Here is a 23196-nt window from a genome sequence, read left to right on the forward strand (position 1 = left end):
TGAATGTTAAGTAATGAATATCTGGTAGCTGAACCGGTCATAACTTCTTCCGCCATCCGCCTCAGAATCTAAACTTAATTTTCTAGTGATGTATCCACTCAACAATATCTACAAAATGGCATATGATTAAATGTTGTGCGTCAATGGCCCATTTTGAGCGAGATTCTTTACGCATGCTAAACATAACATCATGAATCTCGATCAAAATATCGTTATTTAAACAATACGTCTGACAAAAAATAATACAACCGACTCGAACTTAAGAAATATCTTCATACCTTTGAAGAATTAATCGTTTACCGTTTACCGTATGAAGATATTTCTTAAGTTCGACGTTTTTGAAACTTGAAGCTATTATTATTATTATTATTTCTATCAATCTTCTCTACAAATGTATACATAAGTCAAATTCATAGTTTCGTGCGTTCATAGATTAAAACCCATAATAAAAGGGAGAGGTATTGTGTATACTTGTAATTGTGAAATTGCAATATTGACAAAAATATAAATCAAACAAAATTATCTCTCTTATTCGATCTATCTTCGATTTATCTTTTCGATTTGAGCAATCAAGAGACACGATAGATGGAAGCAAGACGTTATTCGGAAAATAATTGACCTGAAACACTTGGTGATTTCATGAACATTATAAAAACATTAGCGTTACTCGTATTATTATCAGAGTCAGCGTCGGAATAGAGTCGCTTGTATTATTAATCAAAACTGGCGTCGCCAAGTGGCGTCGGGGCGACCGACCGGCCCTTCTCTCGAGCCGCATAATTTTAGGTTCCCGGCGCGCTTTCTTCCTTCTTCCTCTCCTATACATCTCTTCTTCTTTTTTTTTTCTCTTTCCTCTTCTTGTGACTTTGAAAATCGGTGAAGCGCCGATGCGCGCGCGCTCGCGGCAACGCGGCTCGGCGCGGCCGGGTCGCAATAAAAAATAAGCGACGTGTACCCCACATATAGGGCGTGGGTTTATCTGCATTAGGCGAGTGTTAGTGGGTCGGCAACCCGCAAACCGGTCCTGGGATCACGTGGAATGTTAGCTCTCGCAGCGCGCGGCGACGTTGCCACGTGTATTATGCGTGATTTTCTAAAACTGCATCTACGCAGGCTGGGCTGCGTGCACGCACGCCCGCACGCACTCACGCGCACTCACGCGCGCTCACGCACACGTTCACGCACACGTGCTCGGTCTACGCATGTGATTTTTCCCGACCTATTCGCTCTCGCGGCCGATGCTCCTTCGCCTTTCTTCCTCCTCTTCTTTCTTTTTGGCCGATGCGACGGCGCGTTTAGGCACCGAAAAAAAATTCTCGTATAATTCTCGAACGCACGAGAGTTACGCTTGCGACCTCATATGATACCCGCCGGAGAATTTATTAAACTAACGTATATGTACAATATGCAATATCGTAGTTTGTTGACAATTGCATGCCAACGGAAAACAAAAAAGCTATTATACGCGCATTATCGAGATAAGAATGTAAAAAATGTAAAATCAGGTCTTTCCGAGCCGATGGAGGACGTGAGGGGAACACGTAGGTCTTGGTTTATCCGGAGCCTCGTCCGGAGCGCACATATTTAGGTATTTATGCAAGCACGGGAACACGGTATCTAACAGTGTAATCGCGCTTTCACAATCGGCATGTATTTACTGCAGTTGTATTGACTTTGAAGGGACACGTAACTGTCCCTTCAGCCTTTGATCTGACCTTCCTCCTTATACCAATAGAAAGCACGGCTTATCGCAATCCAGCGAATCAAGATACATTTTGTTATTTTTCAACAAAATACTTCCAAGACCAACACCCGGTACGAGACGCTTTCCCTGGAAATGACTGTGTACTTAGGCACGCATTGTATCGTCAACAATTTCCATGATCAATATCTTCGAGTGTCCAGTGCGATAAATACAAGATGGTTACCAACTTTCTCGGAATGGAAAATACTGCGGTTTCGTAATATACTGCGACCAACTGCGACTGTGCATTCGGCGTCAGAAATGCGTTGACGCAATCGAAATTCGGAGCGTGTCTGACAGTTTGGCCGTACGTGCTCACCGTGCGTAAAATCCCAAGTAAAAGAGTCATATGAAAAGTCAGCGACAGCTGATTACGCAATGTCCGAGTAGCCGAAAGTAAGATGTATATCCTGAACTTTTAAAGAATCCCTTTTAACTGTATGAAAATATTTTACGCGACTACGCGCTCGAATGTACGTACGTTCGCGAGAACGTTTTTACACACGACCCACCATTATCTCTTATCAGTTGCTCTAAGGATTACGGCTCTTCCGGCTTACGAGTAGACTCATCCCGCGGTCAAGAGCGTGTTCCTCTCGAAGAGAATAAAGAAAAAATTTATGGAAAAAGAATCGGTCACATTGGTCAGAGAATCTCTGCGCTTATCTGTTTATCTTGAGATTATTGTAAGGGTATTATCGTAAAATCACACAAACATCATTTCTCATTGCACAAGAACATTATATTATATAATACGATCAAGAAAAAAGCACACAGAACATATCGTAATGTCGTGATATAAAAAAAAAGAAAAAGAAAGAGAAGGGGAGGAAGGAAGAGAGAGGGGGGGAGAGAGAGAGAGAGAATCGTTCGAAGACGACCGCTTGGACAAAAGACGAAATTTCTCGGGAGCTCGCGCCATTCCTTCCGGAATGCAGATTCGCGGAAGGAGCATCCCCGGTCACGTGTGCGATTTCAGCGCGTAACGCGACCTTGTAACACTTCCGCGCGGTGGAGGAATCTACCTGGAAGAAAAGAGAAAGAACGGAGAGAAGGAATAAGGAGAAAAGCGAGAGAGAAGAGAGGAGCCTCCTCGCAATCACGCGGGGAGAAACTGGTTTCTATTTGCGGGCTTCCGCCCGTTCGACAACCCCGCGTGGTCGATGCACCGGGCGCTCTCGTTCGACGACTTTCTCAGCGAGGCGGAGCAACGTACCCGACATGAGGATTCCACTGTTTAAAAGAGAGAGAAACAGAGAGAAAAACGCTGCCACGCGGTCATTCGAGGAGTCGCGGCAAATTTCAGTCTGTGAGTTCGTTGCTTCGTTTGTTTTTCTTCCCGTTAATTACAGATACGCAAAGTTGTGCGACCGATTAATTACGGCGTCCGATGCCGATGAATCTGCTTGCCAAAAAGTAAATAAATATGTGATGCTCGTACCATTATAGTATAGACTTCAATATTTATAGGCTCGACATTTGCAATGGCAATGTAACTGATTTCTACTCGAAAATTTGTATCGTAATGACAGAATTTCACATAATCTACTTACGACGTGTATGTAACAGTTTTATGCGTAATTATTAATAAATCCTTTCTCACCTATTTGTACAATTTTCGAATAAACCTCGAACCATAAATTTTCCAGAAGAGAGAAAGAGAGAAAATTCTTTGCGTAGAGATAAGTAGAGATAAGTAAAATCGATGAAAAGCTGATATGCTGTTTCGATACAATCTCGGACAGTCTACGAGCCAAATAATTTTCACTGTCAAAAGTATCATATAAATTAGAAGATTAATACTAGTATTAATACTAAATATATATACATATATGTATAATAAATATATAGTGAAACACTGAAATAAATGCCATTAAAGGAACAATACAAAGCTAGCGAGGGACATAAAGCGATTGGGAAGAAGGGAAACGTAGGCAAGCGGAAAGTGGTACTGTCCCAATAGGGATCGACGTCCGCAGAAGAGGTAGAGGCAGAAAATCGATGATCGCCGATCGGATTGAAAGGAGCAGCGGCCTGTAACAGGTGCCGCGCTGCTAGATAGCGCAGGAAACGCAAGCCGGTCATTGTCGGTTCCAAGGGCACGCCGCTATAAAAAAAAAAACCCTTCTATCGCATCCGAGAACGCGGTGTATAAAAAGAGGGCTCACGGGAAAATGGAGACAGAGAGAGGGAGAGAGAGGAGGGCGAGAGGGAGGATGACCTTGATGGATAGGGTTGTCCAATGAGGATCCCGAAAGAGACGCGTAGATGCGTGAATTGTACAGCACCGCTCGCCGGGCCGTTTACGTGTAAGTCACTTTCCCCACGTGCGTGTGCACGTGCGTGAACGGGCGTGAGCGTGTGCGCCGGTTATACAGGGTGTCCGATTGTCTCAGCCACGACTGGAAGAGCGAAACGGGATTGAGCCAAGCCCGCTCTGTTTTCGTGCTCGATTCTTCGAGAGAAATACTTGTCAACTGTCTCTTTCTTTAGGCGCAGCTGCCAACAAGTGTTTCGTATCGAGAACGTGAAGAAAGCCGTTTTCTGAAAACGACGTTCTTGTCCACGATACTCCTTTTCCCGATGCCCGATGGGGAGTCCGAAATTTAAGAGGAGAAAAGAGAGAAAAGGGTTTGGAAAGTAACCCTTTGACTAAAATCGTCTGAAGGAATTTTGTCGCTTCGGAATTAATATTATTTTATCTGTAATTGATGCATTCGTGGCTGGGTATGTGCGTGTAGAACCTTTCATAAGCAAAACGGGGTCGGGATTTCAAAATAGAGTCGCTCACACATATTTGACAAGTTTCACAGACTCGCTGCAAATACTCTATTCAACATATCACACAAATCTCCAATTATTTCTGTTTATACAATTGTATGAAAATTATTCACGGTAATACCACTTAGTTGGCATCCACTCGTACGAAAAGCAATAAAATGTTCAGCACTATCATTAGACAGTCTTTTCATTTACAAGTGATTAGTAGAATTTCAAACTTTGCATAATTATATTAAATTTTAACAAGTTTATCTGTGTTAAGATATATATAGTCGCGCATATTCTTCATAAGTTTAACTTTTAACGTCCAACGGCAGTGGAAGTGGGACACCCCGTAGCTAACGCTAACTGCAATCCGAAGCCGGTTTAAAGTTTCCACGCTACCCCGCTCCCTAAATCGAGTTGGCATCGGGGCGTCCCTCCGCGTCCAGCATGCATGCGCCCTTGGGAGTGTACAGCCGGGTGGATTATTAACCACAGGACGCGGGTTGCAGCCGGCGCGGGCGGTTGAATTTCCTCGAGGCGGCGGCCCATTTGCTCGAGAAGCCGCGCCTCTACGCAATTTATATAACTGCGCATAATTAATTTATATGTAATTCCGCTCGTGAAAAACACCGAAGGAACTCGGCGACGTGCACTCGAGAACGCGTCTTTAATGAGCTCGATGACATCAATTTCTTCGTAATTGCGCGGGACAATAGCAACGGCTCGAGGCGTCTTGTGTAGCTGTACGTCTCGACGCTCATATTCGCCTATGAAGCGAATTTCAGGAGGGGACAGTCGTGTCCGGATACTCAAATATTATTTTGTTTGTACCGAGCAAATACGCAACGGCTGGATAGTACATTCCTAGTAAAGGAATCTGAAAAAAATTCCCCCGTGGTATTGGGAGGATCGTATCGAGAGCAAACACGGCGAAAAGCTAAAACGAGATAATGCCACGGTTACTTTCTAACGGTCACTTTTTTTTTTTAACCGCTCTCTAGACTATTTTTGTGTATCCAGATAAATGTACACTCATATCTTACTTATGGTCATATCTTACTTACATCTTATACGTTATTTATATCCTGCATATCTGTTTATATCTCGTTTATACCTGATTTATATCTTTACGCGTTTATTTTTTTACATGTTTTTATACTAAATATTTCCAGCGCATTGATCGAGTGAATTCTTTCCTGTCCTTCACTTTTTCAGATTCAGGAAATTGCGATTTGTACACGGTCATTTCCGGCTGTTTCGGGGATCGTTGCCCAATCTCTTTGCAAATTTAGGAGCCTTCACAAAAGAAAAGGGATAAAAAAAAGGATATGAACGGTCGTCCGAGAAACTCGTAAAGCCATTTCAGAGTGCATTTGGACATTGACAACACGTAATATTCGCAACAATGAGAAAAAAAGCTGTCGTATGGACATGCCTGTTGTACCTGTATTGTTTCGATCAAGAGACGAGAATGTTTGTCCTATGCAAGCAGTTTCAGAAAAGAGTTACGTGCAGAAAGATAGAGGAAGAATAAACATGTGAAAGTCTTTTTCTTTTGTAAATTACGAAGTATCGTAGTAAAAGGATTGAACAGATATAAATTCCAGGTATATATGTCCAAAGTGCTGTAGAAGACCTTCGTTTTACATCATTATGCCATTATTGATGAAGTTACAGCAAAAATATACGAACAATTTTGTTTTTTAACGGACATGTTTGTAATTATTCACATTGCCGATTTGTATAATGAAATCTATATTGCCTGCATATCGAGAAAACAGTATAAGATAGTTTACAAGTACAGCCTCATAGAAAAAAATTAAAAAGATAAAACAATATTTATATGTGATAATATTGTATGTGATAATTTATTATCTGTTTAATATCCCCACAATTGGTCTCAACCGCGAAAAGTTAGAAATTATATCCAGTCAAAAAAACATTGAGAAGCAAATAGTATTCTTTGCGCAATATATTGTATTATAGTGCTGAACTCTAGGTATTCAAGGATGTTTTTTGAAGTTTTGACGTATTTTATGTATTTTACGGAATGAAAGGAGATACTCGTAAATCTTAGATTCTTCGCGTATACCCTTTTCTGCACTACCCTTTTTTTACCCCTTTTTTTATGGGCATTCTTGCGAAACAAAGGACCTTGAAGAGAAAGTTTTAATTCAAAGACTAAAGAACAATGTTAAAAAAAAGATGTTTCGCTCCAAGGGGAATAAAATAAGCCTTTCCGGATTTGACGAAGATACGCTAATACGATAAATTAAAGTGAACGAAACGGTTAAATTTGCACCGAGTCACGGTAAGTCACAGTAATAACTTGAAAGACAAATCAGAAACATAAAAACGTTTTGCGAAGGTGATTTCCAAAGTTTTTTCAGTACATGGAAATCATCCTACCGAACAAATTAATCTATTGTATCAAAATTATAAGCGGAAAAATCACATTTGTCCAAAGTTATTTCTGCAAGCCCATCAGGAGATACATATATGTTACAGGGAATTCGTGTAATTCGTTTTTTTTTCGCAAAATCCCTAGAAAATCCACAAAAAAAACTGGGATACTGTGGGGAATGAACTCGACATATATATACTATATTATATATAAAAATACTATAAATATACTTAAATATATTATATTAAATAAAAACTTGTATTTTATGGCGTAAGCTATGAAAAAATAATTTCTTTTAAAACATTTCAAAAAAGCTTTTCCAAGATAAAGTCGACGAAAATTTTTTGGTTGCATGATTTGCCATTCTTTATCAAACAAATGTTGCATTTTATATAAGAGAATATATGAAAAGAAGATATACGATAATATAATAATCTCGATAAACGATACAAATTGTAAGATAAATTATATGTTGCAAATGGCTTGTACAATTTATTTTACAAATGAATACGCGTACATATACTACAACTTGCACATACACTTCGTACCTATACGTATAATAGATTCTACCTAGTAATATTATATGTCATGAGTTTGTGTGTGAAATAAATACTGGTCAACATTTTATAAAAAGGATCGAAAGCTCTAGCAAATATATCTTTAATCTATTGGCGGATCCGTTTGAACGGTTTTGCTTTCTACAGAACATTCTTGGTTTAAGGAACCGTATTTATTTGCAATATTTACTATTTCTCGAAGCGTGGCATTCTCCTCCTTCAAAGTGTGAAGCGCCTCCTTCTCCTTCAATTCATTCTCCTCATCTAAGGCAGCGGCTGTCTTCATTACGGCTGCCATTTCATTAATTTTCTCTGCTTGACTGGTTATTATCTGTAAATTAACAATATACATATATTAATAAAATATATATATGTGAACACATTGTATTTTTTAATCTCTTGCATTGTAGTTTCTGAGTTAGATTAATAAGCAAATCTATTTTATTAATAATAAATAGTAAGAATTTTAGATAGAGGATTATAAATCTTAACTTATTTATTATTTAAGACAGAAATATTTTTACTTACATTAGCGTATTTAGAATTGTGCATGGATGAATAATCAGTTTTGCTGAGACGTAATAAAGAGGCAGTTTGCTGTCGGTATTTGGACATTATGAGCTCAAGCGCATGCTGGTGGTCTTCTAAGGCGTTTCTCAACTCCTTATTCTCTGACTGTATTTCTCGCAAGTGTTTATTTTCCCTTTGGATTCCAGCGATCAGTTGCAGGTGCGGTCTTTGTTTTGCTTCTGTATTTAAAATTTCTACTTCCTCTTGATACTGCAGATATAAAATTATAAACACATAATATAGCAAACTATATAACTTCAGTACTTGTAATATATGCATATTTGTAAAATATATCTCTATTATCTACCTGTTTCATGTTATCAATTTGTCCATACACAGCCTCTACCTCACTTATCAGGGTATCTGCAGTGTTCTCATGGTCGGAAAATCGAATGACCAATTTCTTGGCATCCAATATAATCTGCTGAAACGTCAACGACATCTGCAAACAGATACAAATCCCATTTACCCACAAACAAGTAACAAAAAATACAGTTATGTCGTTTTATCCTCAAACGTGTATTGCTTAGTTCGAATATCAATTTTCAAATGTTAATAACAGAAACAAAGCTGCGATAACGAGCAATATAATGTAAATTCTTGCTTTTTAATTTTACATTAAGATACATAGAGTCTAGGTTTTGAACATAGGTCCCAGTCTACTATAGGTGTTTTAATAGAGCTCTAGTTTTAAGCCCTAAGCCCTAAGAACGTGACCAGTCACAGTCAATTATTTTCCTCAAATTCAACTGTGATTGAACAATTTCTCAAGTGCCCATCTACAATAAGTGTTTTAAGCCCCAAGCCTTAAGAAATTGTTCAATCACAATTGAATTTGAGCAGAATAATTGTTCTGTGATTGGTCAATTTCTTAGGGCTTAGGGCTTAAAACACTTATTTTAGATGGGCAGTAAGGCTCAGGGCTTAAAACATCTATTGTAGACCAAGACTGAAAGTTTGAACATAAGATCTCGGCATGCTGGATGAAATCACGAGTTCGAATGATTCCATCCCGATTGCCTTTCACATTCGACCTAGTCATCGCACGTGCTCTTTCCTCCCTGTCCTCACGCCATCCTCCTTTCGTTCATAGATTTCTTTTTCATGTGAATGGAGAGAAGTCCCGAGTTGGACGCGTCCTCCAGGGAGAGTCGAGCAAGTCGTCGTCGACGTCTCCAATCGCATGTTCGACGGGGGGTACGGTAACTCACCTTTCGGGAAAGGCGACTCGCCAGTGCTCGCCAGGTTCAACGGTGACTCGCGACTTCGTAGCGCATTCGGCAATTAATCGCCGGCGACGACGCCGAGGTTATGCGAGAACGTCGGTCTCGTGCCGAGATTCGGTTCACCACTCCCCTCGAGGGCTGTCCTGCGTGCCGTGCAGCGGTGGTGTACTCCCGTCTTGACGGCGATCCTCGCGTACCATTCCACTCCAGCACTCCGCGCGGTCGGTATGCACGTATACACGTCAGCTGTGTGACGCCATGAGTGCACAATACGCGCGTATGTTACATGTGTGTGCGCGCGAGGCGACCTGGGCGGCCAACGGCCAAGCGACCCGGAAGGAAAATGGCCGCTCGCGATTTGACATTTACCGCGAGAACGGGAAAAAAAACAGCTCGCCCTCGGTCTTTTTATAGAGCCCGTCATTGATTAAACGCGACGTTTCTGACAGCGTGTACATAATAATAATATGTAATACATAGCGAGTATGTACACAATGAGGATGGAAAGGTCCTTCCTCGCTAAAGATAAAATCTATTCCGGTATCAAATCAGCCGCGACCGGGGATTTAATCGGAGAAAAAAGAGAAGAGAAAAGAAAAAAAAGCAGAGAAAGTGAAAAAGAAAGAGACCAGAGATGAGAGACGTTTTCATAAACATTCTCTCTTGCTGTTTGTTTTTTTTTTTGTATTTAAATATGGCGCCTCGTCTCCCCGGCGATTTTAATCCGTCGACGGCCGCGGTTCGCGGACGCGTCTTGTCCGCGGGCCGCGGCCAATCGGGTGGCGCCTCGCCGGGAGCAGAGGGCGCCGATTGGCCGGGCAGTCGCGCGACGCGCCTCCGCCTGTCTCCGCGTCTCCGCTGTGGCCGCCGCGCGACGTCCGCGCGCGAGTTTCCCGTCTCGATCACGCGCGCCCGACGACTCTCCCGCATCGAGGGGATGAGCTCTTCTCGGTTCGAATGATTTATTCGTTTGTTCCACGTATGAAGAACTGCGAAATACTCGGCGGCCGAGGCGTCGATAACGAGACCGAGCTACAGCCGTCGTCGCCGAACGTGAAGGGGAGGCCCCGCGCGCATCGCACGCATCACGGCACGCATCCCCGACGTTAATGTACGCGAGCGTTCTCGCGATACGCGAGCTGCGGCGTTGAGCGCGCCGAACCGAGTCGGGAGGATATTCCAAGTGTGCTTTTACGCGGACACGAGGGAGGACGAGAAGGAAGAAGCGAGGATCGACGTGCGCGGCGGACGGCCGAGCGAATGTAAATAAACCGCGCGATCTCGGTAAGCCGACAGAGCAGTACGAGGCCCACCGCGAATCGTCCCGTGGCCGAGGCGCGTTATCGAGATAAGGACGTGCGCGATATATATATACATATACACGTATATATCGACGCCGACAAACCGTTAGTCCCGCGCGCGCACGCACGCATACACACGACTCACGCAGAGCAGCGCGCGCGCGTGTGCGGGCGCTCGTTCGAGTCGTTCGTTCTTACACGGATCGGGATCGGGGCTCGCGAGGAACGAGGGATTCTCTCCTTTTTTCTCCTTTTCTTCCCGAGTGCGCGCGCACGTACGTACGTACAGACACGCGTCCCCGCGTGCCGTCTCGTAGTGCGCGACGAGGATCCCACAGCCAGCCTGGGCGCGATCCTCGGTCCTCGTGTTTTGTTTCTCGCGCGGACGAGCGTGCGAGCGTTGCCGACAGTACGATGTTTCGAGCGTCGCGCGCTTCGTGAGGATTCAAGAATTTTTATCTCCCTCGTCCGTTCGTCTCGACTGGAGAGGCTCGAAGAGGAGGCGGAAGGATAATCGGGGAAACGAGAAGAGTCGTCCCCGAGGAACGATCCGACGGACCCCGCAGGCGAGTGAGAGATAAAAAGCACGGTCGGAGAACGTCGAGGACATCACTCTCCCCCCTTTTCCTCTCTCTCCCGCCTTGTGAATCGCGCGCGGACGCCATCGCGGGATTCGCGGGATGGCATCGTCCACGGTGGCCGTTCCGTCCGGAGCCACCTCGGTGCCGACGGTCGCGAATGGCAGCGGCAGCGGTGGTGGTGGCGGCGGTGGCGGTGGAGGCAGCAGTGCCAGCAGCTGCAGCAACGGTGGCATCGTCGTCACGCCGTCTGGCACCGAGGAGATCGACGGGGGCGATATATTCGGCGATCGAGGTAACGTCAACTCCGTCGGCGGCTACACCAACGGCGGGAATCCTGGCGATGCCCTGGAGGAGATGGCGTGCGGCAACGGGGAGGCCAGCAATCAGGGCTGCGCCCTCTGCATGAGCAAGCTGTGCTCGCCCAGGGTCCTCTCCTGCCTGCACGTGTTCTGCGAGGCCTGTCTGGACAAGCTGCTGATGGACGAGGCCGGGGACTCCAAAGTGGGCTCGGTCATAAGCTGTCCCGTATGCCGTCAAGACACTTCCGTTAGTTCTAAGGGCGCCGCGTCGCTCACGTGCGACTATGTTCTCACCAATATATTGGATATGTCCGCGATCGAGAACATGGCAGTACTCTGTACCTCCTGCAAGGCCAAAGAGAGCGCGGTGGCGCGTTGCTCGGATTGCGCCAATTTCCTGTGCCCAAACTGCAACACGGCGCATCAGTTCATGCGCTGCTTCGAGCATCACAAAGTAGTTGCCTTTGAAGATTTGAAGCAATCCAACGAAGCTATCCCGATACACAAGCCGATATTTTGCGAGTGTCATCCTGCTGAGAATATGAAGTTCTACTGTCACACGTGCCAGGTAAGAAACTTTTGTGGGGAAACTTTTCGATAATGCTTTTATGTAATTTAGTCTGTGATTGTCGCTTGGCATTTCTTAATATATTCTAAGCAGTCAAAGACTGATCTTCCTATTGTGACTTTTATCGAGATAATAACACCATTAATACATTGTAATTTAAATTATCAATATAGCTATGATAGATTCTTTTATAAATATTTTCATTGAAACGAATACTTGTCAAAAAATATAAAATTGCAAGTAATATATAATGCATTTAATTCTATATTGCTTGAAGTATATAGTATATATTTTCTTTCATACATATAGAAAAGAAATTAACTTTATTTTTGAAAATAATTCGTCAATCTTCTATCTTCTACATATAAAAGAATACTTCCATGTATTTATTTCTGCACATATTGTATGCCTGGAATTTTGTTAATCGCGTTAGTCTTACTATCATTAATAGAATTTTAAATGAGAAGTGTTAAATTATGTGTGATCAGGAACCTATTTGCAATGAGTGTCTGCTTGTGGAACACAAAGCACCGGAGCATCAATACGAACGACTGACGGATGCGGAACCACGGCAGAAGGAGGAAATAATTAACCTGATGACTGAAAGTAAATCAAAAATTGCTGAATGCGATCAGGTTACGGTACAACTGGAAAATGCGCTTAGCGAGCTGCAAGTACAACATGATCAAGCAAAAGATTTAATTATGGAGACTTTTCAAAGTTACAAGGCCATACTAGAGAAATGTAAAGACAATGCGTTATCCGACCTTGAGAAATTGCATTCAAACAGAGAACTCGAAATTATGGATGCTTTTCATGGGTATATACATTTTTATAATTGTCTATTTAGTCATCGTTGCTTATATGTATATATGTTACATACTAAAGATTAAGATAATTTAAAAGAAAGGAGATACTTGTACTAGAAAGAAGGACATGAGTAAAACAATTTTTGCTAATAACATTTGTCGAAATAAGACGGTCCTGTCGATATGAAGGCATCTATTCTTTTTACGAAAACATGTATGAACATATTCTGCTACGTTTGAAATTTTGTTGCAGTGTTGAGAAGACCGCAGAAAAAATAGAAGATGCTTGTCGTTTTACTTCGAGACTGCTGGAACACGGCGATGCAGTGGAAATCTTAGCACTTCGGCGTATTGTAGGAGCGCAACTGATGAATTTAATAAAAAATACACCAAAACGCAATGTAACATTCTCTATCGAATTTCAAACCGACTATGATCAATTTGAGAAAACTATGAAGGTAAATATGCATAATCAGTAATACATTTTATCCAATTACATATCCTTGTAACAACCGATGTGTGAAAAATTATTACAGGAGGTATTTGGAAAATTTCGCACTGAAAGTACGCTAGAAGTGAAAGCTCAACCTGAACCAATCTCAACGGTATCGGGTGTCTCTACAAATCAGCAAATAGTTCATACCACCTCAATGGGTTGTCCAAGTTCTATCAGCACAAGCTCTCCCATTTCACTTCCCACGTCGATGCAATCCTCCTTTGAAGGTGAACCTTCATTCATTATTCCACCGACCTCAAGTCCTCAAAATATCCCACCTCCTCCACCACCTGTACCTATTCCACCAGGTTCGGTTCCTATCCACGGATTGACTAGCATTCAAGAGTACAATCTACAACAGCTGGCCAGTTTAGCGGAGAAGGTAGAGATGGTGGGCGATACTGGTGTAGTTGGACCTAGCTCGAATCCTAGTCCAACTCCGTCCTTCACTTTGGCAGATTTATTTGCTGGAGACCTAAGTTCTACGAGCCATGCCATTAATAATTTGCAAGCTCTTGCAAAATTAGGAAATACTCTTGGCAATCAAGGTAAGAAGTGTGACATTAAAAGTTTATGAATTTGCTCTAGTAATCCCAATGTCCTCCCCTCTTATTTCTTCCAGACATAATCCCATACATTTCCAGATTTTCCCACAGATTCACAGGTACCTTAAGAACTATTGGTTCATGTTTAAGTTTTTTTCTCATTTTTATTAGTACTGTTATTTTTATCCTACATCTACCTTCGTTAAAATTAGAAATCTCTTTTATTTTACACGACATATAATTATATTATTTCACTTTAAGTGACATTTTAAAATATGTCTAAAATATACTTCTTGAGCATATATTTCGACAGGAGGTAATGCGAACTAACTTGTCAGATTTAAATATTGTGTCAAATTTTCTAAAAATATAATTTGACAGAAATAAATTAAACTGAATTAAATTGCAAATTCAATTTTCAAGAGCTCTTGATAATTCATTTATAAGATATATGACAACTTTTGAAGGGACAATATTAGAATTAGATTTAATACGACCTCTATCTTATTTTAAAGTGTAATTTGAAAGAAAATAATATATTTGTATTAATATATAATATTATTTATACCCTGAAATATTTAAATACAGTTGAGAATTATCAGTGTATATAAAAAAATTATCGAAATTGTATGTATCATTATTTTTACTATTACTGCATCTATTCGATACAGATCTGGGAAATACCACCATTAATGGTGGTGGCGGACTAGTATTGGGACGTGGACCTTCACCAGCCATTGTAGATAACCCAAACCTAGGTCCTTTGGCTGCAAATAGTCTATTAAATGGAGGATTTCAATCATTATCCTCTTCTACTTCGCCGATACTTTCACAGGGTGCTGGTAAGATTATCCCGATTTTCGTGTATATCAATAAATATCACTCGGAAAAATTTTTTTTATACTTGTCTTACATTATAACAATATATTTTGCATAGTTATTGTATCTTAAACAAAAGATTCAAGAAGAAATAGTTTTTCTCAATATCAGATATAGTTACTGCATACCCTTACCAATATTGATATTTTATTTTTAGATGACTTAATAGGTGATTCTATGCATAATATGCCTGTAGTAGTAGGAAATACCGTTGCCAATCACGTAACCGGATCAGGAACAGGGAATTATCCTGGTCATCCAAGAACCCAGAATACAAAATTAACGCCTATGCATATCCGAAGCAAGTTTGGACAATTAGGACCCAGTAAAGGGCAATTTAATTCGCCTCATGGATTCTGTCTGGGAACTGATGAAGATATTATCGTCGCGGATACAAATAATCATAGAATTCAGGTATGTATAATGATACATGCTAGCAATAAGTACTTTGTTATAGAAAAAAAAGTGTATAAAGCACAGACTTTTATATAAATCTTTGTCTATGTTGATTCTAGATTTTTGATAAGACTGGTACTTTCAAATTTCAATTCGGTGTTCCTGGTAAAGAAGAGGGACAATTATGGTACCCCAGGAAAGTAGCCGTTATGAGAAATAATGGCAAATTTGTTGTGTGCGATCGTGGAAACGAACGATCCCGAATGCAGATATTTACGAAGAATGGCCACTTTATAAAGAAGATCGCTATTCGTTACATCGATATCGTAGCTGGCCTAGCTGTTACCAGCCAAGGTCATATTGTGGCTGTTGACAGTGTGTCGCCAACTGTGTTCGTAATCAGTGATACAGGAGACCTTTTGAGGTGGTTTGATTGTAGTGACTATATGAGAGAACCAAGTGATATTGCTATCAGTGGTAAGCATAATCTTTCTCAATAGCAGTACCTATACCAATAAAATTACAATTAAATTGCGTTTCTTAGTAGACAAACTATATAATTTATAATATTAATAATTGAATTGCATGCAAATTATAAAAATTTTGTGTAAAATTTTTTAGGCAAAGAATATTTTGTTTGCGACTTCAAAGGACATTGTGTTGTGGTGTTCAACGAAGAGGGTAAATTCCTGCGTCGCATTGGCTGTGAGAATGTAACAAACTTCCCGAACGGGATTGATATTAGCGATGCAGGAGATGTATTAATTGGAGATTCACATGGTAATCGTTTCCATGTAGCTGTCTTCTCCAGAGCGGGCTCCTTAATATCAGAATTTGAATGTCCATATGTAAAGGTAGAGTGTTATATCTTTTACATTTTATTCCTGGATGTATATATATATTTTTAATATAATGTAAATGAAACGTGAGTTTCCGAAACAAGTTATCGTTTAGCTTCTTTATTTATATCTGTCAACTTTTTTCAATAATGTTTTATAAAGTCAATATATGGAATGACAGGAATCGAACCTAAGATCTATAAATAATGGATCAATTGCTTTCAAATGGAGCCAAATGTCATTCCATACTTTTCTTTAGTTTACATATATTATCGTTTTAAAACTCTGATTACCAGTAATAATGAACTGTTGTACTGATCAGTTGAAAGTAAAAATCAATTTAATATTAGTAGATCTTATAAGATAACTAAGTTATGTTCTATTTTATCTTACTAAATGTTTTTTTACTAAACTATAAATTAATGATTTTTAAAATAATAGCGCTTTTAAATGTTATAATTCCTAGGTGTCTCGATGTTGTGGCTTGAAGATAACTTCGGAAGGATATATTGTAACACTGGCCAAAAACAACCACCATGTCCTTGTATTAAACACTCTTTATATATTGTGAAGTGGCATCAGACGAGTAAGTATGTTATAAACTTCCTCCTGCAAGTGGAAACTTCTTTGGAAACTGCTCTCAACGAAAGGTGGGAAAGGCATGCCCAAGGCATTACGTTCGAATATTGGGCCTATTGAAGCAATAGAAACAAGTGCAGCATGCAGCTTTAATAGTTGTAAAAATATAATGCGTCCCCGTTTTATGAAAGTAACAATGTTGAAAACAAAAAAAAAAGCAGAAAGGTAACGTACGTCTCCGACCAAACAGTATAATAGTAACTTAGCAATTTGCATTTTGGTAAACTGCCAAAGTAAATTAAATTAACTAAGTGGAACCAGTTATATAAAAAAAAAGAGAGAAGCAGTAAGCTATATCAACCAGTAAGCAACCAACCAGCCAGTTGGATCGCTTGTAGTAGAGAAAGCAATTTATAATGGCCTTCCGTCAAAATTGGTTGTTGTACATCATTTTTGACATGTCAGTATTTTAAGTATGTTTATAAATCAAATTATTCTAGTCTCCGACGAGCACTTTCTATACACTGGTTTTTCGATTCGTGCTCGGAACAAGACGTTCTCGTCCTGATTTTTTATTAATCAAGGATGTTTGTCTTCTTAGTCCTAACTGATGCTTCAAGATGCATATAAGTGCACAGATTACGTTTAAAAAGTTTTCCTTTAAGAGAGCTTCTAAGTAACTAATAAATTCAGCAGGATAAATTTCACGATGAAAGGATCAAAATTTTTCGCTTAATAGGAAAAAAAGACAAAAAAAAAAGAACGTTGCATGCTGCGAGGTAGTTGGTAGTACTTCCTGCTCTTATCATATCGTATTTCTAAAGAAGAGAATGAAAAACAATACTCCTCATTGCAGCAGGCACGAAGCTTAACGAGAGCTATGTTCCTGATTTCTTTCTGCGCGTTTGAAAATGATAGTTGAGAACATAAATATAAAAACAACGTTAATGTGCAAGGAATAGATTATGGTATGTTGAAAATCAAACATTTAATATCTTATATAAAAAGTGTCGTACACAGAAAAGGTACTTTGAGCGTAAAAAAAAAAGTGAAATAATTATTTACACTTATGAGACAAACGAGTAGATCCCATTTGTGCATTGTTAAAATTAGACGAGACACATAATGGTTACAATATTTACTCAGGATGCTTTATTATGGTCCACCATATGAATATGATATATATGCGTGTGTGAATTATTGGTTCGTGGTGCTAGTGAATAATGTATCCATACCATGTAAATGTATTTGTTATAAAATTACAGAAATCGTTCCCGCGCATTTTTTACAATGCAGGGGAGCGATTTTGTGTAATATATTATATAAGATTCGTAAGTACATAATATATATATACCACCGGTATATCATATAGGGACGATACTTTATCTATGTAAAAAAAAAAAAGGAAATAACGTACAGTTTGCTAAACAACCTCTATTTATGTATATATTAACATGATACATGAAAAAGGAAAAAACCACATAAGACACATACATATATAGAAATACACATATTTTTTAGGGTTGTTTACATGATCAGCCTTAAGATTTGATTGAACTAAAATGCAATGTGTATACAACATATACATCGGATATTTGGCAGATTGCTACACTGTGTTACCTTACATTATCTACAAACGTTTAATTATAAATCTATCTTGCCATACCAAATGCTAGGTAGCACATCCATATATACATATAATATATATATATACACAGCATATATATATATATATATTTATTTATACTTGACTAGCTTTATCAAATTCGTTTGCATACAGGAAAATTATATCGATAATGTCTGGTTTCATTACTCGTGTGAAGCAAGTGAAAACAATTTAGACGAAACGAGAAACGCAAAAAGTGGGACAGTACTAGGAGGCTATTTTAAAGTTCGCGCATAACATCGGCATTTGTAGTAAATTGCACGAAGCCTACATACATACACCTAAGCTAATCAGTCGTACTCATCTCTCGTATAACGTTAGAAGTTTTAATTTTATATATAAAAAGAAAAAAAAGAAAAGAAAAATTAATTCTGAAATATTTAATAGTCATGGTTAGCAGAGTTATATAAATAATGCCTGTGATAATAGTATCGTCAGGATAAGTTGTGTCCTTAAAGAGTCTCTGATGTTGTTGCTAGGTAAATATTGATTAGAAGTGTATCAATGTGAGATACCATTGGTTGCCGCCTGCGAGGTGTTTTTACAAGCACAATAACGCCTGTCGCAGTGCAGGCCGTCAATCGTCTCTAATGATACGCGTTAAATATAAAAAGAAGATATTCAAAATAAAGAGAGAACATGTTGCAAAATTTTTGCCAGTCATATTAAAAATAAAAAAAAAACTCATAGTGTAACGAATGGATGACCATTAACGAGAGGGTCTTTTACCTCACAAAATTATTATATTACGCTCACCTTACATATACTTGAATATTTTAGTATAGATTTACTCTTTACATATTTTTATCTCTGTGGAAGACTACTTGGCTAATTTAGGCCACTGTTGAAATTCACCCCTTATTTGCCTTGATGTTTAAATTACAACAATAATATATAAAAAGAAAAGAACGAGAATTACTTGTTACGTAAATGGTAATTGTGATAGATTTTTTGATGATTTTTACAATCTCAAAAGTCTTATTATCCTAATATGTATAGAATTATATAGTCACTCTGTACGTATAATAGATAAACTTTGCTTACATTGTTAAACTAATATTAAAAGCTCTCATAACTATCCACACTAAACAGTTTTACAACTGGCGGTGTAAATCGAAGGTCGTATTTCGAGCATGGGATAGGTTTCTGTGTGTATTACTTTTAACAGTACTATTTTTATTGCTATACAACTTCCAAGGCCTTTTAGGTGCCACAGGTTCTCCGACATAATTTTTCAAGCAGAATTGTCTGAATTTACATATTTATTGTACGGTCGAATTTTCGAATGTTGCGTTTGCCGTGGAGTTAAAATTACCATTTCCGTTTCTTTTTTGATAATAGTAGAGTTGCCACCTGTTTTTATTTATAACATCGGAGTTAGTGCGCGATCACGTTTGTTTCCCGTTGCAAAATTGCTTTCGAAACGTGACGTTTTACAAGCTATGTTTTACGATAAACTTGGCAACACGAGGAAGACGGAGTTGCGAGCGCCTCGCGTCGCTCCGTTTCTAATTTCGCGAATTACGATTTGCGCGAATTGTATAAGACACAATACTTGTCAATCGTAAAATATGTCGTGTATCCGATGAGGAAATCGTTGCTATATATCACACACACGAATATGTTCCTGATTTCAAAAAAAAAAGAGGAAGAAAGAAAAAGAAAAGAGTCGTATATATTATACAATAAGAATTACTGCGATGTTCACAAGCATTAACGAGACAGCTACAATTATATAAATAATAGGACTAACATGACACGACATAAACTGAATTCTAGCCTACGGTTAATCATAGTCTTCCTAGAATCCTAAAGAAAAAAAAAAGAGTATGACTTTGCTATATTGATTAGGGCATGGCCAATTAACGCTATATAGCTGGTTATAAATGAAAGAAAAAGCGTAACGAAAAGAGTTATCTTACGAATTGCGCTTTGTATTAACATCTTTACATCACTTTACTGGACATGGCTTATACACTAAAAAAAAAAGTCCGTGATTAATGTTTACTTTTTCATGCCTTCAGCATAATTTAAATTGTATTTATATACAAGAGAGAAAAAAAAGAGAGGGTCAACAATCTATGATCAAAAAAAAAAAAGAAAAAAAGAAAAGGAGAAAGAAAAAGCCGTAGCTCATTATGTGTAAGCGTTCCGCGTTATTTTTGTAATAATATTTTTATTCCTTATTCGATCATATACATCGTCTTATACTATGTAATTATTAATTTTTACCCTTATGCAAGCGTTATGTGTTCGATTGGCTGTTTCCGACGCTATTATAGCGTACTTATTTGGATACATTAGATCATTTTTTCTGCGGCAGGGTATTGCCGGGGAATACGTGGTACGAGCTTGCTAATATATATTTTGATCTATTACGTTTTTATTCGGGCAATCCGGGAAAGCGGGATTGCTCTTAAACGTGTATTTATATTATTTATATATTGTTTTGTTTAATTGGTTTTATAAATTTCTCGCCATAGTTATGTATTTTACTTCGAAAAGATAAGAAGACGTTATCTCCTCGATCGGTTTCTATTATACAATTCATTTCATTTTAATTGTGTTCTTTTTCAGATACGCGCATACACACGTTTATCGTCTTCGCTTTAATTTTTTACGTTTTTGTTGCCAATATTATTAATTTTTTTTCTCTTTGTTTCAAATACTCAATCTGAGGTGGGATGACAAGGAATTCTATACAGCTTGTCATACTACCTTGTGGGAGAAGGCAGAAAAAAAGCGATTAGTTCGTAACAAGTATTGATGTTAATTCTACTTTAACGATTTAACTGCATTCCAAATCGATCATTTTATCTGTCACCTCGTGGGATAGAAAAAAGTTAAATTCTTTAGTGCCAAAACAGACTAATCAGAGTATTTATATAACATGTATATTATTGCTTACGATTTGTTTTATTCCTTATAAGTTTATTTTATTCTTAATAAGTTTTTTTTTTTAAGTTCGCGTCGCGCGCGGGTGTCGAAGTTCTTAGAGTAAGAAGACAAAAAATTACGATTAAATCCTTGCTTAGTCAGTTAAAGTACAAATATTTAATATATATATATTATATATTCTATCTTTAGAGAGTAAGTAACGCGAATGGCATGTTAATGGCGTATATACTGTTACTTGGTTTCATTCCTCAACAGCACTAGCTTTATTTATTTTGCATTAGTTGATGTAATACTTAACAGGCTGAGAGAAAGGGTAAAGACGCTTTCGCCATCGCCCTATACACGTGTAATATTTATTTTTGGATATTACCAACACGTTCCTTTTTGGAGGTACTTTGTTTACATATCAAATTGACCACTGAAAAAAAAACCCACATTACATACAGTTGCATTCCAAACCCGGTATGCTGAAGAGCGCGTCAACCTGTGTCGAGTAGCATACCCTCGAATATATCCGTTCGGTGATCTCCGTGTTTCCACTTACTTTTAAGTAGTGATCGCGAGGCTGACTGAGAGAGAGAGAGAGAGAAACTATTTACGGTAAAGCGACATTTGGAATCCGTAAAGCTTCTTGCTAGCTCATAACACAGCTCACTTGCAGCTTGTCGCGTAAATCGAAAATTTTAAGCGTCTATCGTCTACATCGAGCGGTTGTGCTTTACCGAAAGTTAAGCCTGGCTCCGTCACGTTTCTCTGCGCAAAATTAGTTCTAGCGTCGTTTCCCTCAAATCTATCTAAATAACACATTAAATAACATGTACTATGTATATCTGAAATGAACTTTCTAACGATTCAACCTATGTTTGTACACATACAAATATTGTAAACAGCTGTCCTGAATCGATACTGCGGATTACTGTGTGTAAACCATGTTTTCCTGAGACCTCCATTGGTATTTTGCATAGAATGAGCTATTTCTGGGGAAAGAGAAAAAAATAAAGAAAAGATCTTAAATGTTCCGACATCACTTATACACTTCAAAATGTAAACTGTATAAGAATAGTACAACTGACGAAAAAAGGAGGTAAATTGTAATGCAATATGGAAAGCGTGTATATCAATATATTTTTTATATGCTAATGGGATGCCAAGGAGCATGGTCATCTTGTAATGTAACGTATTATTTAGAGTTATACACGTCCAGAGATCGACTGTGTACACACACAAATCAGTTCCCTTTGAGACTACTCAGCCTTTGTATTAAAACACCCTCCCTCCCCCCCCCGTCGTCGGACTACTTGAATTTCAAAGTATTTCAAATATGTATCTATATATCTCTCTTAGTTTACGAGTTTTACGATTTTTAATCTTCCAAAGTTTGTCAAGACTAGTCCCCGAAATATCTGTAACGCAGATCTAAACTCTCTTCTATTACTTTTTTTTTTCTTTTTATTTACCGCAAATCAGCTTTTTTTCTATCTTGTACCAAATTTTAGTTTCATTTTTATATAAAATATTCAAATTTATGGTATTATACGTATACACATCTATATACACTTTTACAAAAAAAAGAAAAAAAAATATTTTAATCTACATACTGTATTACATAATTAAAGATACGGAACATTTGCTACTTATATATTTGTCAAATGTATTATATTGAAAATATCTTATTATAGGATGGACAGATTTAGCCTTAAAAAGAAAAAAAGATAAATGTTCTCTGTTGATCGTACATCGCTTCATCATATCAACTCAATTTGCCATTACCTGTCAATTCATATGTTCCGCCCTATACTAAGATATTCTCAAATGATATCACTATGCAGTTATTTGAAACGTGTAGAAGTATACATTCTTGTCTGCGCATAGGCTGCAATGCAATAATAATATATTGTGATGCTCACAAAGCACATAAACACATTTTACCAAAATTGTAATGTTTAAATATTTCATGTGATTTTGGAAACTGTTATATATTTTTTATTTCCTGCCAATTGTTTAATTTGTAATGTTGTTCTTTGTTCTTTTTCAATAAAGTAATCAACTGAAGATCAAATTCTTCTTATTCAC

The 23196-nt window shown here is 38.6% G+C and overlaps 2 protein-coding genes across 2 annotated transcripts; one reads left to right on the plus strand and one right to left on the minus strand.

Moving 5' to 3' along the window:
* Positions 1-345: 345 nt before the first annotated feature.
* Positions 346-9550, minus strand: LOC139814512 (FGFR1 oncogene partner 2 homolog). Its single transcript, XM_071780816.1, has 4 exons — positions 9253-9550; positions 8349-8483; positions 8000-8251; positions 346-7802 (listed from the first exon to the last, which is right to left on the minus strand). The coding sequence occupies exons 2-4, from the start codon at positions 8481-8483 to the stop codon at positions 7575-7577; spliced, it is 615 nt and encodes a 204-aa protein (XP_071636917.1). The 5' UTR covers positions 9253-9550; the 3' UTR covers positions 346-7574.
* Positions 9551-10014: 464 nt separating this feature from the next.
* LOC139814501 (B-box type zinc finger protein ncl-1) lies at positions 10015-23175 on the plus strand. Its single transcript, XM_071780791.1, has 9 exons — positions 10015-12016; positions 12505-12836; positions 13079-13283; positions 13362-13869; positions 14538-14708; positions 14903-15159; positions 15261-15618; positions 15763-15995; positions 16447-23175. Exons 1-9 carry the CDS (start codon positions 11249-11251, stop codon positions 16549-16551), a joined length of 2937 nt encoding a protein of 978 aa, XP_071636892.1. The 5' UTR covers positions 10015-11248; the 3' UTR covers positions 16552-23175.
* The last annotated feature ends 21 nt before the right edge of the window (positions 23176-23196 follow it).

The sequence above is a fragment of the Temnothorax longispinosus genome, chromosome 6 (genome assembly GCF_030848805.1).
Source record: "Temnothorax longispinosus isolate EJ_2023e chromosome 6, Tlon_JGU_v1, whole genome shotgun sequence".
NCBI classification, from domain to species: Eukaryota; Metazoa; Arthropoda; class Insecta; order Hymenoptera; family Formicidae; genus Temnothorax; species Temnothorax longispinosus.

What these genes read in the sequence shown, in the direction of transcription:
- LOC139814501 (XM_071780791.1), top strand. Translation starts at nt 11,249, where the DNA reads ATGGCATCGTCCACGGTGGCCGTTCCGTCCGGAGCCACCTCGGTGCCG. An exon ending in TCTACTGTCACACGTGCCAG is followed by an intron (nt 12,017 to 12,504) that starts GTAAGAAACTTT and finishes ATGTGTGATCAG; the next exon opens with GAACCTATTTGCAATGAGTG. An exon ending in ATTATGGATGCTTTTCATGG is followed by an intron (nt 12,837 to 13,078) that starts GTATATACATTT and finishes ATTTTGTTGCAG; the next exon opens with TGTTGAGAAGACCGCAGAAA.
- LOC139814512 (XM_071780816.1), bottom strand. Translation starts at nt 8,483, where the DNA reads ATGTCGTTGACGTTTCAGCAGATTATATTGGATGCCAAGAAATTGGTC. An exon ending in AAATTGATAACATGAAACAG is followed by an intron (nt 8,252 to 8,348) that starts GTAGATAATAGA and finishes TTATATCTGCAG; the next exon opens with TATCAAGAGGAAGTAGAAAT. An exon ending in ACAATTCTAAATACGCTAAT is followed by an intron (nt 7,803 to 7,999) that starts GTAAGTAAAAAT and finishes GTTAATTTACAG; the next exon opens with ATAATAACCAGTCAAGCAGA.